This window comes from Danio rerio, chromosome 25, assembly GCF_049306965.1.
Source record: "Danio rerio strain Tuebingen ecotype United States chromosome 25, GRCz12tu, whole genome shotgun sequence".
In the NCBI taxonomy this organism is placed as follows: Eukaryota; Metazoa; Chordata; class Actinopteri; order Cypriniformes; family Danionidae; genus Danio; species Danio rerio.
Genome location: NC_133200.1, coordinates 4838072 through 4856653, shown reverse-complemented (window position 1 = coordinate 4856653; position 18582 = coordinate 4838072). Strand labels below are relative to the sequence as shown.

Genomic DNA, 18582 nt, shown 5'->3' with positions numbered 1-18582 from the left:
AAAGGATGACCAATATTTAGCCGAAATAATGAATTTTATTTGAATTAATAATTACATTTAAAATTAAAACTATAAAATGCTGAGTAATTATGAAATGAACTTCAAGTCAACGTGTAAATAAGTAAATTTAGATGAAATGGGTTGTCAATCAACTGGTTTCTTCAAGGACATATGACCGATATATCGGTGAAGACAGTACAGATGTATCTGAGGGCGAGTAAATGACGAAAAAAAAATTGAAAGTGAACCAAAACCCCCAAAAATCACTCCTCCCGCATCCCTGCCAGTCTAAAGACAGCCCGTCCTCTCGTCCCGATGTCTCTCTCTCCCTCCGCTCTCTGTGTTTTCGACTGTATGTGCCATTACTGTGTTCTTTACACTTATATGTTTACTCCTTCTCTCTCTTTTGTCTTTCCAGCGCTCATCTTTTCTCTCTTCTTCTTCTTCTCTTCTTCTCCAAGCTTCACCTCTCCGGAAACCAAACGCTTCCCTCCGGCCTCTTTTGTCTCTCAATCTGTTTGTGCTTTCGTTTAACTCTGTTTTTCTTCTTCTTTCTCTCTCCTGCAGCTGGTTGACGTCTCTCTCATGGTTTTGTTTGACTCTCCAGTCATGCGAATAATCTCTTCTGCCTTTCCATCACAGAAAACGCGTCTCTTTCTCTCTTTTTCTTGCTCTTTTTGCTGTCTCTTCTTCTTCTTTCCTCCAGCTGTGGGTCTGTATATTCGTGTGCTGTCGCCGCATCCATCGCTTTTCTCTGTTGTCCTCTTTTTCTCAGTCCTCCTGTCTTCTCTGTTTGTGTGTCGCTCATTCAGGTTTGTCTCATTTGTCCTCTTCACTTCTTCTTGTCTGTCGTTCTCTTTCTCTGCTCTTTTGGCCCCTGCTCTGGTTTACTAGTTACTGAGTAGTTTAGTTTACTATTAAAGGAGTGTTTAGAGGTTCAGTGCAAGTTACAGTATGTTTGTACTGTAAATCTACAATATTTGTGGAGTAATGTGATTAACCACAGAAAAGTTTTACTGGATAATTAAATATATAGAATTGTTTTGACAACAACAACTCTTTTACTCTTTGAGATGAATTTATTATTATTATTATTATTATTATTATTTCATAGTTTTCTGACATGGAGTGACAATTATTTTATCATTTATATCTTAATTATATATTTTTAAATATACTCAAAGTTCAAAATATTGTCTCACTTTTATATATTGACTTTTATTTTGGAAAAAAATATTATGAAATTAGTGAATTAGTTAAAATATTTTGAGTTAATTTTGAAATTTTGTATTAATTTTAAGGCACAAGTATTTTCTCTGGCTTTAAAATGTTCCTTTTGTTTATTTAACATGGATTGAAAATATAATGTGTTATTTTAGTACATTGTTGTTAATAATTTACATTTTTAATAAACCAACATTTCCAGGAGGACAAAACCAGCAAAAACAATACACACAAAAAAAAATTAATGATCAAAAAAGTACATAAATAAAACCATAAATTAATAAATATGAAAATAAAAAGGTTTTTACAAACAGTTGATTTACCCATCAAAGAATTTGAAAATTAACTTATAAATAACCGACCAATATGGGTTTTTAAAGGCGAAACTTACAGATACTTGGAAACAGGGTCGTCAATATTTAGCCGGTATACTTTTTTATTAAAATTTATAAATACATTTTAATAAAAATGTTATAAATTGCTAAATAATTAGAAAATTTACTATGAATAATAAATAATAATAAATAAATAACCGACCGATAAGTTTTTTTTAAATAAAATACCAATATTTTGGAAAACATTGTAGCCGATATTTAGCCGATATAATTATTCTTATTTGAATTAACAATTACATTTAAATTAAGATTGTATAAAATGCTAAATAACTTGAAAAGAAAACTTCAAAAATGTTTAAATATACTTTAAAAAGTGGTTGGTTCTCAACTGATTTGGGCAAGGACCTACGAATGATATATCGGTAAAGACGAGAGGGCGAGTAATTTATTTCATTTTTTATCAGCCTGCACTATTAATAAATTTGTCATCCATAGTCCAAAATATTGTCAATAGAAATAACCTTAATTAAATTTTATATAATTATATAATACATATAATATTTTGTGCGCCATTAAAACTTTATTTTACTATATAATTTTTGTAATTAAAGTGATATGTCAAAATGCATTTATGTGGTGAATATTAAATAAATAACTAGTAATTTGTGTGTAATTAAGATTTAATTTCTATTTATTTTAAGTCACAAATATTTTCTGATTTATTATGTTTATTTAACATGGACTGGGAAATCAATTATTTTATTTTGTTACAATATTTTTTTATAGCTTTGAATTTTAATAGACCAACATGTCTAAAATATTTTCAGTGAAAATAAACGTTAATTAAATTAAATTAAATTTATTAATGCATGTTATAATATTTCCTGCGCCATCAAACATTTATTTTATTATATTTTATTATATATATATATATATATATATATATATATATATATATATATATATATATATATATATATTATTATTATTATTATTTATTTATTTTTTTCAATTAAAGTCATATTGGTATCGATAGGTGATATAAAATTTTATTTCTGTGCTAAATTTAATTTAATAAATAATTTGTGTGTAACTAACATTTATTTTCTATTTATTTTAAGTCACAAATCATTTCTTAGGCTTTTTTAAAGTTTGTTTTTCTATTGAGTTGTGAGTTTAAATTATTTTCCCTGCCAATAAACATTCAATCTTAAATCATAATTTTTTTCTGTGGTAATGAGCATTACACCACAAATGTCTGTCAGTCGACTCCACTCGTACTGAAACAATAACTTTCCCTGAAGTGGATCTTTCAGTCCCAATGTGACTTCGGACAGCAGCTCTGGAAAACTATCCGGAACGCATCGCCGTGATGAACTAACAGTTTTGTGTGTTTGCTGACACTTTAATAACAAGCATATGGTGTCTTTTTGTGTTTAATTTTCACATTTGTTTTTGTTTTTTGCCTGTGTTATAAACTAAGGTAACATTTTGTCCCCCAGTGTGTTTATGTCGTATTACAGGAAATGTGTAAAAAAAAAAAAAAAAAAAGTTAGAAATGTGTTTTTTCTTTTCTATTTCTCTGTTGTGGCTTTATTTTTCCTGTGATTGAAAGTAAACCTCATTCTCATGCTTGTGATTAATTGTGTCTTCTTCATATTCTTGTGCGTTTTCTTAATTGAAGCTGGTCAGAATAACGTGAGGTCGAAACGCTCGTCTGGGTTCGGAGGTTTGGTTCTGTGGCGAAGAGAAAGGGGCGTGTTTGTTGGTGATTTTAGTGATGTGTGTTTCTCTGTGTTTCTCAGTAGGAATATGGGGAATAAGCCAGCCAACAGTCCTAAGGGTCAGCCGCCAGACGCAGACGGACATTCCTCAGTGTCGGACCTGGCCAACTCGCTCACTGGAGACATGGTGATGGTAGGACAGTGTAGCTGCGTCCCAAATAACACAATATGCACTTAAACACCAACATCCAACCATGTGGTCTAGGGATTAATGTGCCAAATAATATTCAAATATCCCAAATGAAACACTAATGCTGTGTTCACACCAGATGCAGCATGACCGAATAAATCTCGGTATTTGCACGTACTGTAAATAGAAGTGTGAACATTTAGAGTTAATTGATTCCTTCATCCGCTAAATTCACTTCACATTAGATGTAGATTCATGTCATGGCAGTGCTTCTGTCTGCCTAGTGACTCTTGCTTCGTTGCTGAATAGCTAACATGGATTTTATTGAGAGAGTAGCTGGGATTTGTGTTTTAGGAAGGCTGAAAAACAGCATAGATTCCTTCGGCGCCTCTGTCTGAGTCCACTGGATCCTTTTAGAGGTGCACCCAGCTCTGTGAGTTCATCAACTCCTCCAAAACTATACCTGGATGATGGAAGCTCTGAGGGGTGGTTCAGACTGAGCTGAGCTCAGTTTGATTAACTTTTGTCCAGTGTCGGCAGGAGGATTTCCCCTCGGGACACCAAAAACAGGCTCTACCTCATAATCACGCCCTTACAAAAGCAAGTTCATGATTAGCAGGCAGTTAAAATGTGAAGCGCACATAAGCAACGGCGCCTCTCAACACAAAAAATGGTTTGAGTGTGATGGCCCCTAAGGCTCTGTGATGGCTCCTAAGGTGTCTGAAATATAGTACGCTCAAAACAGTATGCGAGCCGAGTAGTATGTCTGAATTCATGGTATTCGGGAAAAAACAGTATGTGAGAAGTACCTGGATGCACTACTACTTCCGGCGAGATTCTGAAGTGCGCATCCAATGGCATCCATAATGCCATTTATGAATGGGAGTGAAGCGACGTAACTGACATTGATAAGACATTGACTGACAATGTCAAGTGTAACAGAGGCCAGGTGTCCAGGTAAACCTCCTCCTCTGACCTCTAAAGGTGCCCTAGCGACAGACCCTAGAGGCCATGGTCTTTAGCCTCCATGGTAGAGCAACCGACTCCCATGCGGAAGGTCGCCGGTTTGATACCAGCTTGGAGCGATTTGGGTGGTGTTGGACCGGCGAGGTTACATTAACCAAAAGAAACTATTCTGACAGATTTGTGGTAATATTAAGTTGAATGGCATAAAATGTATTTATTAAAATACATTATTATCTCAATATATGAGATGTGGATTTAGAATTCTGAAAATAAACATCAGAATTGATACGTAAACAGAATTTGGAGTTAGAGTTGCAAGACAAAAAACTCTGAATTCAGATTTGGGAAAAGTCAAATACCGAGACCTAAACTCAGAATTCCAATGAAATGTCAGAGTTGCACAATAGTAACCTAAAATAAATAAAATTTGCAATTACCTTGTTTTAAAAGAAACTACTCAAGATTTGCATGCAGTCCTACTAACCATAACCCTATCATAACAATTCAGAATACGTTTGCAAGAGATTTTTGCAATTCCTAATGTAATCAGTTTGGGGAAGTATGATAATATCTGTTTAATCTATTCTCCCAGTGTGTCTTGGCCTAAATATCTTAAGACGTGTGTGTGCGTTTCTCAATCAATAAAACAGCAGGCATCTTTAAATTGTTAAAAAGAAAACAACAAACGTCAGCTTCTGATGATTGCTCTCTAGCAAATCTCTGGTTATTCAGGAGTGTTTAAATGTTGTTTTTTGTCTCCTGTTGATCATTCTGTCTCTCTCTCCAACTCTCTTTAGTTGTCTCCGGGGTCGGAGGACGATGACCATGAAGGTCCAGTGAGTGAGAAACTGGGCAGGATTCAGTTTTCTTTGGGCTACAGTTTCCAAGACACAACTCTGACGGTGAAGATACTTAAAGGTCAAGATCTGCCTGCTAAAGACTTCTCTGGGACCTCCGACCCTTTTGTGAAAATCTACCTACTGCCTGACAGAAAGCACAAACTTGAGACCAAAGTCAAGAGGAAAAATCTCAACCCGCACTGGAACGAAACCTTCCTCTTTGAAGGTCAGTTTCTTAACATTTCAGATTGTTTGCGCAGCATTGGTGTAGTAAACATCATTCTGAATGGATAATAATCCTTCTAGGGTTCCCATATGAGAAGGTGCGGGAGCGGACGCTGTACCTCCAGGTGCTGGATTACGATCGGTTCAGCCGTAACGACCCAATCGGAGAGGTTTCCATTCCTCTAAATAAAGTGGAGCTCGGACAGTTGAAGTCCTTCTGGAAGGATCTCAAACCCTGCAGTGACGGCAGCGTGAGTCGACATTTTCAGATTTACAAACAAAAAAAACAAATGAGGAATGTCCACGTATGGACCATTGACGGATAAAATGTTTCTTCAGGATACGTTGATTCTTCAGATCTTTTAACCAGAACATAGGGGGAGGAGATTCTCGCAAGTTGTGGAATGTTGGGGGCACTTAGGGAGGCCTGATCACGAAGTTGAAAAGTGGGGGTGTGTGATTGAGGATGTGGGAGCACTTTCATTTTGTTCATTTTCAAGGGGTGCTTTCTCTACAAGAGGAAAAAAGGGCAGGTGCTCAAGCACCCAAAGCCCCCCTCTGCACGTGCCTGCAGAACACGCTGCTTATGTCTGTGTATGTGTGTTTTAGGGAAGTCGTGGTGATCTGCTGGTGTCTCTGTGTTATAACCCCACTGCCAACACCATCACTGTCAACATCATAAAAGCTCGCAACCTCAAAGCCATGGACATCGGGGGCACCTCAGGTACACGGACACACACTGGTTGAGATGCCACAATTGATATAGATTAGCTGTCATGTGCATAACTCACAGCCTCTCATTCTCTGATTGCCTGTAGATCCCTATGTAAAAGTATGGCTAATGCACAAAGACAAGCGAGTGGAAAAGAAGAAGACAGTGACCATCAAACGCTGCCTGAACCCCGTTTTTAATGAATCCTTCCCGTTTGACGTGCCCGCACATGTTCTCCGAGAGACCACCATCATCATCACCGTCATGGATAAAGATCGTCTGAGCCGCAATGATGTCATTGGAAAGGTAAAAACAGAGTCTTCATGTGCATGCTCTAATAAAACTTTTGAAAACAGAATTGGAAATGAGGCGGTAAATTCTCCATGACTCCCAACCTATAATTCCCAACATTTTCGAAAAGAGCGGAAAACCCTGCTGTGTCCTTCATGCTTGTTTACCATCATCTCTTTCCCTTTCATTCTCTTTCAGATTTACCTGTCATGGAAGAGTGGTCCTGGTGAGGTCAAACATTGGAAGGACATGTTGAGCCGGCCACGTACAAATGTGGCACAGTGGCACGCCCTCAAAGCCTGATTCACCCTTTCCATTTCCCCATTTCCCCCTCCAACCCCATTTGACCCGATACCCCGTCCTTATGCACAAGACTAACTTGCTGCCAGGCGGCACAACACGGGTACTTTTAGCCATCCACTCTTGTAACCTTTAACCTTTGAGCTTCTGAGTCTCTCCTTCACTTTCATCTCTTTTTAGTCTGGTAACATGTAGTGTAAATGTAACGGAGGCCAAATAGTATGTAGGGGTTATATTTGGTGCCGTGACCCGGATGGGAGTGAGATTTAGAGTGTGAGCATAACGAAGACCAGCTAGCAGGAGATGTGCAAGTAAACCTCACTCCCATTACCTAAAGAGGAGCAACAGTGACTGACAATAGAGAATGCAGCATCATTGTTGGATCACTGGAGACACTAGTTTGAACCCTGATTGGAGCACTGCTAGTAGAACCATAGAGGTTTAATTGGTGCCATAACCCAGGTGGGAGTAAGATTTAGGAGGTTGGGAGTAAAAGAGGCAAGATAGTTAAAGATAGACCTCACTCCCCTCACCTTAAAATGTACACTAGGGACTGATGTTGTACACTAGAGTCCTTGTAAGCGCACCTGCCTTTCATGCCTGATACATCCATGCAAGTCCTAATTTGAGTAATGCTAGTAAAACTTGATGGGTTACACTGGTGCCCTGACTCGGATGGCAGTGAGGTTTAGAGGCCAGCTAATTAGAGATGTGAAGGTAAACCTTACACCCCCTCTTCTCAAGAGGTAAACTAGAGTCCTTGTTAGTGCACATGCCTCCCATGCCTAAGACACTCATGCAAATCCCAATTTAATTGATGCTAGTTGAACCTGAGGGGTGCCATTAACCAAGTGGGAGTAAGGTTTAGGAGGTTGAGTGTAAAAGAAGCCAGAAAGATGGAAATGTGCAAGTAAACCTCACTCCCCTAACCTAAAGAGGTACACTAGGGACTGACTTTAGAGGATGCAGTCTTCAGCTACCTTATTATCTACTTCCCAAACCAGAGACCCCCATTAGAATTCAAATCCAAGTAGTGCTAGTAGAACTGCACGGGTTGCATTGTTACCATGATCCAGTTGGGAGTGAGGATTAACGTGCGAGAATAACTAATTTTGCTAGTCAAGGATTTGCAGGTAAACCTCAATCCCCTGGCTTCAAATGCATGAGGCTGCAGTCCTTAGTGTCCTTGTTATTCACCTGTATCCCATGCCATTCAAATTCTAAGCTAGTAGAACCAGAAGCGTTTCATTAGTGCTATGAACCAATGAGAGTGTAATTCTGAAGATCTAGTTGGAGATTTGTGAGTAAGCCTCACTTCTCTGTCCTCAAGGGACATACTAGCAAATTGTCTTTGAGACTGCAGTGCTTAGCCTTCTTGTAGTGTGCCCTGAAGAGAGTAGGCCTGGAGGGGTTAAATTGGTGCCATAACCCAGATGGTTTAGGTGGCAAGTGTAACAATGCAACGAATAGATGATGTGCAAGTAAACCTTACTCTCCTGGCCCCAAGAGCTTCACTAACAATCAACACAAAAGGCTGAAGTCTATAGCATTCATGTTAGCATGCCTGCCTCACATACTAAAGACACCAGTTTGGGTCCCACACAGAATGCTAGTACAGTCCTGGGGGGTTACATAAAGGCCTGCATGTTAACTAAACTCTAATTTAGTTCCTTGATATTGTGCACATTAGCATTCATTTGGGATTTTGGGATAAACACTAAAAACCAACAAAGCCATTTAATGATGCTCTAAGAGCACTCACATTACAGCTACATGTTACCAGGATGTCGTTTCCTTCCTGTTTTGATTTTTTTTTTACCCACAATTCCCCTGTGTCCTCAGGCTGGAGAGGTCTGACATCTATCTGATGTGTGAACGCATCACCTCAGCCTCGTCCCTCATCTCACTGAACCAACCCCATGTCTAGACCCGCCGACTCGTGGGAGCTCATTTGGCAGCCTTTAAATTGGCCACCGCTGAAACGGATCAAGTCACAGGAACTCTGGGAATTGTATTTTCCAGGTCTCAGACATCCCATGCGAGTCCATCGGCCCTGGAGGGCCGCTGTAATTAAAGCCATGAGGGGAAACGAGACGCCCTCTTTCCATTAACAGTCTCTTGTTTTATTTCGTCTCCATTTATAGTTGTTTTTCTCAAAATCCCTGACCTCTCCAAGCCTTTTTCTGCGTCTATCCCACTTGACCTGATTTTCCGCACCTTTGTTCTTGTTCTATCCATCTTCCCATCTTTTTTCTTCTCCTGAGTAAACGCGCCGATTGGTTCAGCTGATAGACATTGAAATCTTACGCCATCTGGAGACCTACGGACAGCAAATAGACTCCACCACCTCTGTCTCTTTTGCTTTTTTCTCTGTGGTTTCTCTTTATCGCTGGCACAATAGTAGTGAAGTCCCTCTTTTTCTTGGGATCCCTTGTCGTCCGTGTGCTGTGAGTGACGTGTTGTAGATCCAACCAAAATATTGTTAAAAAAACATTTACCACCGATGGAGGAGGAGGAAAGATAACTTCCATGAAGGATCGTTCCAGGTCTTCTGGGACTTTTGGGAGATATTCTTGACGGAAGAAGAGAAAAAAAACACATACACAAAAGTAAAACTTGATGTCATCTTTTTTTCACGAATAGAACATTTGAAGAAACCAATCAGAATTGTTCTTCCAGATTTGCTGTGAAATATAGAAGCAAAAAGTTGATTTTGCGCCACATGCGCTGGATAGTTCTCGCCACACTTTGCTCTAGTGATGTGTTTTTTTTGTGTGTGCGCTGATAGGGGCTCATCTTTTACAGAAATCCTCCTATTAATGGAAAAAAATACTTGCCTTTACCTGCGTATGTGTGCGTATGCGACTGTGTCAGGTAGATGAGGATGAATCTCACAGAAACACGTCCGGGTCATATTTCATCCCAAAATCAAAAGAAACAAGCATTTTACCTTAAATAACATAGATATATTTATAGATTTTGATAACTGTATGCGTTAAGGTGATTAATTCCTGCTACTTTAAATCATAATTCTGCCATATGAATATTTTACGGTTTTAATAACGGTGTTATTTATCAATACAAATAAATGGACCTATAAACATGCTTTAACTTCTTTGCGCAAAATATAATAGTTCCCCTTCCTCGCCTTTGATCTTGCTGTGAGATGTGACCTGGACCTGTTCTCGACAGGTTTCGTGCGTGTATTACAGCATTAATGTGTATCTTCATTGATGTTAAAAATAATCAAAGTGTGTGAATATGCTGCTCTATTTTTCTCATGGCTTCCTTCCGTCTTATTATGAGACTCTTTTACTCTTTTCTCCTCTGAAAAGAGTCGGAGAAACGTGAGCTGCACTTTTTAATGGTGTAACACTGAGAAATATCATAGTAATTGTTAATACAATAATAAATAGTTTTTTGTATTTTTAAGGGAGGAGCGTTTTAAAGAGCAAATAGCACATGCGGGGAGGCTGGACTGGATTGACAATCTGTTTTTCTCTCTCTATTCTCTATGTGATTGTGTGTGTGTGTGTGTGTGTTTGTCATTTACGCTAGCATGATGGGGCATGTAAGGTGTGCCGTTGCCATAGGGTTGACATGGGGATGGAGTGAATGTGCAGTTGTGTAGAGACACAGAAGTGGAGCACGAGCATCCAAATGCTCACTTTCAATCAAGAACAACTCGTTATCTTGGGCAGAGACCTTGAACTGGACAAACTATTTTCCAACAAAAGACCAGACCTAGGCTATAAAAAGTTTCTGGTCAGTAGCTTGCAGTCAATTACAACTATTGCGCAATATATACAGTTGAGGCTTCCAAAGTTGATAAGTTACCTTATTGGTTTAAACCAGGGGCGTACAGAGTCGGTCCTGGAGGGCCGGTGTCCTGCATAGTTTAGTTCCAACTTTCCTTAACACACCTGCCTGGAAGTTTCTAGTAAACCTAGAAAGGGCTTGATTAGCTGGTTAAGGTGTCTTTAATTGGGGTTGGAACTAAACTTTTGTAGAACACCGGTCGAGGACCGAGTTTGGACACCATAGGTCTCAATTCCTGGAGGGCCGCAGCTCAGCAGTTTTGCTCCAACCCTAATCAAACACAGCTGATCCAACTAATGAAGGTGTTCACCTGATGAAGGTGAACACCTCGATTATTTGGATCAACTGTGTTTGATAGAGGCCGCTGTCAAACAACCGTCTGTCTGACTGACTGAATGATTGACTGTGCGACCGGCCAATCGACTGACCCACCCCTACTCCTTCCTTAAACCCAACCAGTTTTACTGATTGACCCGCCCACCTGCTTACTTCCCTAAACCCAACTAACAATTTACAAAAGCTGTCCGAAATAGAAAAGCTCTCGTCTGATTTTTACCACGTTTTCGGATTTTACCACATTCTCACTCTGTTCACTTTATTTTTTGGATTCTGTTTTAGTCTAACCTGATATCTGGAACCGCTCTTCTCCGGACTCGAACTATCGTCGTCGTGGTCAGCTCCTCTCTGCGTCTCAAGTCCACCGACGTACACGACAAGCTAACTGGAGAAACTGGTCGCAGCGTGAAAGCCCTCCACACGGAAGTAAGCGGCCGGCCGTTAAGCCCGAAAAGGAGCCGCGTCATACCGCCCCATAGTGTTCACTTAAAAAAATTAAATGACATAATTCACAGTCTCCAGATACGTCCACGGGACTGCGTTTTCAGATTGAGCCTGGGCGGATATTTAAACGTATGGACAAAAACTATTTAACCAAAAGCTTTTGTATCAGTAAAAACCTACATTTGCTCAAATGTATCCAAACTTTTTACTGTTTTTCACTGATCTCTGACTTTATACTGACCCCTAGTGGTGTGGATGTTTCACAACCTTTCACGACCCCGCAGTTTCAGTTTTTTTCGTGCAATTTGTCATGCTTATTTTATTATAACGCATTGCGTTCTGCGTCCTGATTAGGGCATTATGTTCTGCGTCCCGATTGGCTGTAGACTATTGTCAATCAATCTCCGTGCCGTGTCTCCTGTATAATATGGAATGCGTTCAGCTTGGCAAATTTACATAAATCTTTGGTCGCTAGCAGTGTGACTTTTGTCACGTTTTCTTCCTAACAAACAATGCTAACAATTGCACAAAAAGTTGGACTTCTTGACATGCTAAACAAAGGTAGAAGTTACGCGGCTGTAGGGCACCATTACGGACTAAATTAATCTTCGTTTCATCAGTTTTACAGCCCTAGAACATCTATAATAATTGTAAAATATAATGCTGACCACTTTGCAGATTTCGCCTATTGTGGGTTATTTTTAGAATGGAACTCCCGGGATTAACGAGGGACCACTGTATTATATTTACATGTATATTTGACATCTATTAATAATTTATTCTGCAACCAATGTGTTTTTTAAAATTCAGACAAGCTACTCCACCAAGCTAAAACGAGTAGTACACTGAAAAAATTATTCAGAGATGATTCCTTGGATTTACTCAATTCTTTAAGTTAAGTGGTTGTAAACAATTTATTTGTGTTGAATTTAAACAAACAAATTAAGTTGAACATTATTAAACTTAATTTGTTTGTTTAAATTCAACACAAATAAATTATTTGCAACAGTTCTGCATGCAACACTTTTTTCAGTGTATATGTGGTGATTATGTGACCTCAAGCTTTGTGTTGTTGGTGTTACAGTAACCCTGTTCAACTCAATCTAAGTAATAACCCTGAAGGCCATTCGTTCTAGTGTTTCAAATTGACGCAAACAATGTGTGTTCATGCAGTGCATTTTTCAGACTGTATTCAAGTGTGTGTAGTGCACATGCTTTCAGCCAGGAGCCATCTCAGATCAGCGGAGCGTTTAATAGAGCGCTTTAATGCACTTGATGTAATCAGATAATAGTACGGCTTAAATTGTGTGTGTTTGTGTTCCTTCTCCGTATCTTTCCCTTTGGCGTATCCAAACAATGCAACATCTGCTGAAGGTGCACACATGTGCGTTAGACCAGTTTAATTTCGATGTGTGTGTATGTGTGTTTAGACACGTGTATGCAGGTGCTGTCGAGGTCACCTTGTTTTATACCACCAGTGTGTGGCATGCCCCGCCGAATGCGTGAGCTTTTGCATCAATGCGTGTGTGTGACATGCACCTCTCACTGCCGTTGGTTTCACACATAAACCGTTGCTGACCTGAGAGAATAAATATAGAGATAGTGAATTAGGGTCAATGTTTGAGTTCTGGACAGTTTAACTACGGTAATGTGTGTCAGATAGCTGACCCCATCTCCTACAAATGTTTTACAACTGAACGGTGACGCTAATGTTTAAAGTGCACCATTAGTAGTCTGACCTGTAACGTGTATTTAGTGGAGCAGCCCGATATGTCAACACCCTCTCAACCAGAACACCCAAGGAAACACCCTAGCAACCGCCAAGAACAGCCAAACATCCACTTAGCATCCATTCAAAACACTTTTAGCAAAACCTGCTTGACCAGAGCAACCACTCTCAACACACTAGTAACTGCCTAGAACAGCCTAAAAATCCACCTAGCAACCATCAAACACACCTTTTGCAACACCGTCTCGAGCAGAACACTCGAGTAACCACCCTCAGTACCTTAGCATCTTTCAAGAACAGCCTAACATTCACCTAGCAACCATCCAGAACACCTTTAGCAACACCCTCTTGACCAGATAATTCAAGTAACTACCCTCAACCCCATAGAAACTGTCAAGAACAGCCTAACATTCACCTAGCAACCATCCAGAACACCCTTATCAACACGCTCTCGACCAGATAACCCAAGTAACCACCCTCAACACCCTAGCATCACTCAAGAACAGTCTAACATCCACCTAGCAACCATCCAGAACACCTTCAGCAGCACCTTCTTAACCAGAACACCCTAGCAACCGCCAAGAACAGCCTAACATCAACCTAGCAACTATCCAGAACATCTTTAGCAACGCGCTCTCAACCAAAAGACCAGAGCAACCACCTTAACACCCTAGCATTCTTAAAGAACAGTCTAACATCCACCTAGCAGCCATCCAGAACACCTTTAGCACCATCTTTTCAACCAAAGCACCTTAGTAAACACCATAGCAACCGCCAAAAACAGCCTAACATCAACCTAGCAACCACCCAGAACATCTTTAGCAACGTCCTCTCAACCCCCCAGCATAATTTAAGAACAGCCTAACATCCACCTAGCAACCTCCGGAACACCCTTAGCAACATCTGCTTGACCAAAACACTGAGCAACCACCCTCAACACCCTAGTAACCATCCAGAACAGCCCAAGATCCACCTAGCAACCATCCAGAACACCTTTAGTAACACCTGCTTGACCAGAACACTCAAACAACCACCCTCAACACCCTTGCAACCACCAAGAATAGTCTAACATCCACCTAGCAACTATCTAGAACACCTTTAGCAACACCCTCTTGACCAGAACACCCGAGCAACACCCCTTAACACCCCAGCAACCACCAAGAACAGTCTAACATCCACCTAGCAATCATCCAGAACACCTTTAGCAACACGCTCTCGACCAGAACCCTTGAGTAAACACCCTAGCAACCCTCAAGAACAGCCTATCATTCACCTAGCATTCATCCAGAACATCTTTAGCAACTCCAACTCGACCAGATCACCCAAGTAACCCCCCTCAACACCCTAGGAACTACCAAGAACAGCCTAACATCCACCTTGCAACCATCCAGAATACCCTTAGCAACACCTTCTCAACCAGAACACCCTAGTAAACACCCTAGCAACCATAAAGAGCAGCCTAACATCCACCTAGCAACCATCTAGAACACCATTAGCAACACCCTCTTGACCAGATAACCAAAGTAACCACCCTCAACACCATAGAAACCGCCAAGAACAGCCTAACATCCACCTAGCATCCATCCAGAACACCCTTAGCAACACTCTCTCAACCAGAACACTCAAGAAAACAACCTAGCAACCACCAGGAACAGCCTTTATCCACCTAGCAACAATCATGAATACCCTAGCAACACCGTTCTCTTTTGGATGTAAAAAAAAATCAAGCTTCTTTCTGTTTGTTGTCGCCAGCAGTCAGGAAAAGACGAACTATTGTGAAACTGTTGTTTGTTTAATAATTCAAGAACAAATCCAGGACATGCTGCGGGACAGGCATGTTTACGTGGCACAGTTGATCTTTATTTAGTAGCGAATCTCATGAGACTCGGTCAGCATTTTGAAGTGCGTGTGTGTTTCTCTGTGTGTGATGGTCAGTGACCTCTGTGCTCCTTTGCTTCACTCAGAGTGTGTGTGTGTGTGTGTGTTATAGAGCAGTTTGATTGTTTTGGCAGTCAGTGTCACTGTGAATATTTTTTTACCCAGGCTCTTTGGATTTTTTGGGTAGCAAAACTCTCTCCCACACAGACACACACACTCATGCAAGGCATCACAAACACACACAATTGTTTCTCAGCTCATTAACCCGCAACAATATTTTCAGTTCTTCGTTTTACCAGATTACTAATACAGAGAACTCTTTTTTTTCCCCCACATGCATGAACACGTTGCACATCTCCCACAGACACAGAGGCAGTTTCCGTGTTCTCTCCCACACACACATACACGAACATTATCAGAAAGACAAATTCACACGCTGATGCCGTACATCAGTCACTCCTCCGTCCAATTAGCTGCTCTTCGGAGATGAGAGGGAGGAATAAAAAAAGAATGAAAAATGAGTGTTTAGCCTGTGTTTGCAGTGGGTTGCATCATGCAGGGCTCAGCCGGAGACGCTTCCACTCGGAGGTGTTCACTTCAGCAGATGTTAAAGCGCACACTGCATGTGCTCATCCCTCAGTCTGCAGCTAGCCAAGTGTCAGCTTCATCTCACATGTTTTTCCTTAATTTAAATGCAAACGAGTTGTTATTCACAGACGATGTTGTTCTGTTGGCTTCATCGAACATAGACCTCCAGCATGCTCTGGGAAAGTTTGCTGCAGAGTGAGACGCGGCTGGGATTAGAATCAGCACCTTCAAGTCCGAAGCCATGGTGCTCCACTGGAAAAAGGGGATTTGCCATCTCCAGGTTGGAGGAAAGTCCTTTCCCCAGGGGGAGGAGTTTAAGTATCTTGGGGTTTGTTCACGAGTGAGGAAAGGATGGAGCGTGAGATTGACAGGCTGTTTGGTGGAGCGGCAGCAGTAGAAGTGCGGTCGATGTACTGGTCTGTTGTGGTAAAGAAGGAGCTGAGCCAAAAGGCAAAGCTCTCGATATACAGGTCAATCTACGTTCCTACTCTCACCTATGGTCATGAGCTTTGGGTCATGACCGAAAGGATAAGATCTCGGATACAAGCGGCCGAAATAAGTTTCCTTCAAAGGGTGGCAGGGCGCACTCTTATGGATAGGGTGAGGAGCTCTGACACCCGAGTGGAGCTCAGAGTAGAGCCGCTGCTCCTCCACATCGGGAGAAGTCAGCTGAGGTGGCTCAGGCATCTGTTTCGGATGCCTCCTGGACGCCTACCTAGGGAGGTGTTCCAGGCATGTCCAAACAGGAGGAGGCCTCCGGGAAGACTCAGGACACGCTGGAGGGACTATGTCTCTCGGCTGGCCTGAGAACACCTCGAGATCCCCCCGGAGGAGCTGGAGGAAGTGTCTGGGGAGAGGGAAGTCTGGGGTTCTCTGCTAAGACTGCTGCCCCCGCGACCCAGCCCCGGAAAAGCAGCAGAAAATGAATGATGAATGAATGAATGCAAACGAGGTCATATGGAAGAGTATTAAGCAATAAAATTTGACATGGACCAACTTAGATTGTTCTCTCTTGTGAGAATGTTGAATTCATATTGAGACTTTTTGTAGACTTTAGGAAGGTGTTTACATGACGCCAATAACCACAAAACTTTCGAAAATAGTCATTTTAGTTTTTATGATAATGATTTGCACCACAAAAAGGCCAGAAAATGTTTGCTTTTCAATACAGGTTTCAGGAGTTTTGGAAAACGCTAACGCTAGTTCTCCATTTAAAGGGACCGTTCACCCAAAAATGAAAAAGACCTCATTTACTTAAGGCTGATTTATACTTCATCGCCAAGTGATCTGCTTGCAGTGGTGGAAAGAGTACTGAAAAATCATACTTAAGTAATAGTACCATTACTTGCCTAAAAATGTAGTCCAAGTAGAGTAAAAGGATCTGTTGTAAAAATTACTCAAAGTATGAGTAAAAAGTAGCCCAGCGTAATACTCACTACTCAAGAGTAGTAAGTATTACGCAAGAGCAGAAAGTATTACGCTGTTAAAAGCTGATCCATTTACATCAAATTTGTGGATGTGTGTGTAAACGTAACATTCTGTAGTGCATTTAATTATTGTCCGGCAGGCGCACAACGTCATGAGACGTTAATATTAGGGTAAATTCACGTCATGACGTCAGGTGATCAAAATGCAATGTCTAGCCAGCTTCTAATGACAACTTTATTTTAATGTCCAATAATGACATCAAATGACGTTGATATTTAGTTGATTTTAGGTTGTTTAGGAAAGTGACCAAAATCCAACGTCGAGCCAATATCTTAAACCAACATCATGTTCACGTCAAATACTGACATTTATTGGCCAAAATCCAATGTCTGATAGACGTCATAGTGGTGACATCCACACAACGTCAAGCTGTAACAATGTCAATCAATAAAAGAAAACATATTATCAGAAATACTGTGGAAATTTCCTTGCTCTGTTAAACATCATTTGGGTAAAATTTTTAAAAAGGAAAAAAATTAAAAGGGGGCTTATAATTCTGACTTCAACTGTTTGTATCCCTTTTATTCATTAGTATTGCAAATCAGGAATTTGACAAGCGCAGAGTCACTCATTTTATTGTTTTTTAGCATTTGTGGCCAATAATGTTTCTTCATATAGTTTATTGACACTATGATCCAAGATGTTTGGTAGAAAAGCAAGATTTGTTTCTCTGGTGACTCGAGTGGTTTTTGATTCTGTGTTGTGTGAGATGGTCAATCATAGTGCGATTGTGACACATTCCAGCTCTTCTGACAGATTGCTGTCCGATTTGTGTCTGTCAGTTTCTGGATCTCTCTCTCTCTCTCTCTTTATCTGTCATTCCAGCTCCAGCTCCCCAGGAGCTTCTCTTTATTAGTTTGAAGAGCTGTCCGTCAGGAAGCCAGCAACTCCTCCCTGTCAGGGTTTTAGTGCGACTTCTTCTGAACGACGCTAAAAACGACGCTACAAGTAATAATTCTTCTTCTCTTTCTGTTTCGGTTCGACTCTCTGTGCGTCCGTATGTGTGTGTGCGTGCTCAGTGTTTTTCTGTTATTCTTGAATCTAAATGTTGCGACAAATGGGAGAAGTCTCCTGATTTAATGTTTTGAAGAACTTTTTTTGTAAATAACCGAGCAAAAATGGAAGAAAACTATTGTACATGGTTCTGTTCGTCACTTGTACTGAAAACAGAGAGTTGATGACGAGCCCGAATGCCCTTCTTGAATGAGGGATTTTCATGACTGTTGTATTTTTGCTGAGGTTGAGGGGGGGAACGAAGGAGCAAGAGAGCAACTGCCAATCCTCACACTGCCAAACCCAGCCCATAATGCACCCACAATTCCTCCAGATGCAATTGGATGCGTTTTTATGTCGCTATTGAAAGCGAAATGCTCTGCCAATCAGAATGTATTTGAGGTTTGATTTTTAAATGTAGAAAGCAATATTTTGGACCAATGAGATTCCTCTGAAGGCAGTAGGGTTGTCACGATACTGGAATTCGATAACAATTAGTAC

The 18582-nt window shown here is 40.6% G+C and overlaps 1 protein-coding gene and 1 long non-coding RNA gene across 2 annotated transcripts in view; one reads left to right on the top strand and one right to left on the bottom strand.

Annotated features, from left to right (window-relative positions):
* syt7a (synaptotagmin VIIa) overlaps positions 1-11199 on the top strand; it is a 229972-nt gene extending 218773 nt beyond the window's left edge. Inside the window, exons 8-13 of the mRNA XM_021470598.3 lie at positions 3365-3476; positions 5237-5504; positions 5585-5754; positions 6113-6227; positions 6322-6521; positions 6705-11199. Of these exons, the coding sequence (XP_021326273.2) occupies positions 3365-3476; positions 5237-5504; positions 5585-5754; positions 6113-6227; positions 6322-6521; positions 6705-6809 (970 nt within the window). The 3' untranslated portion in view covers positions 6810-11199. The remainder of the gene's footprint in view (positions 1-3364; positions 3477-5236; positions 5505-5584; positions 5755-6112; positions 6228-6321; positions 6522-6704) is intronic.
* A 3369-nt stretch (positions 11200-14568) lies between these two features.
* LOC141380854 (uncharacterized) lies at positions 14569-18202 on the bottom strand. The gene is made up of 2 exons (XR_012400161.1): positions 14757-18202; positions 14569-14696 (listed from the first exon to the last, which is right to left on the bottom strand). It is a non-coding gene; the product is annotated as an uncharacterized lncRNA (long non-coding RNA).
* Positions 18203-18582: the final 380 nt, after the last annotated feature.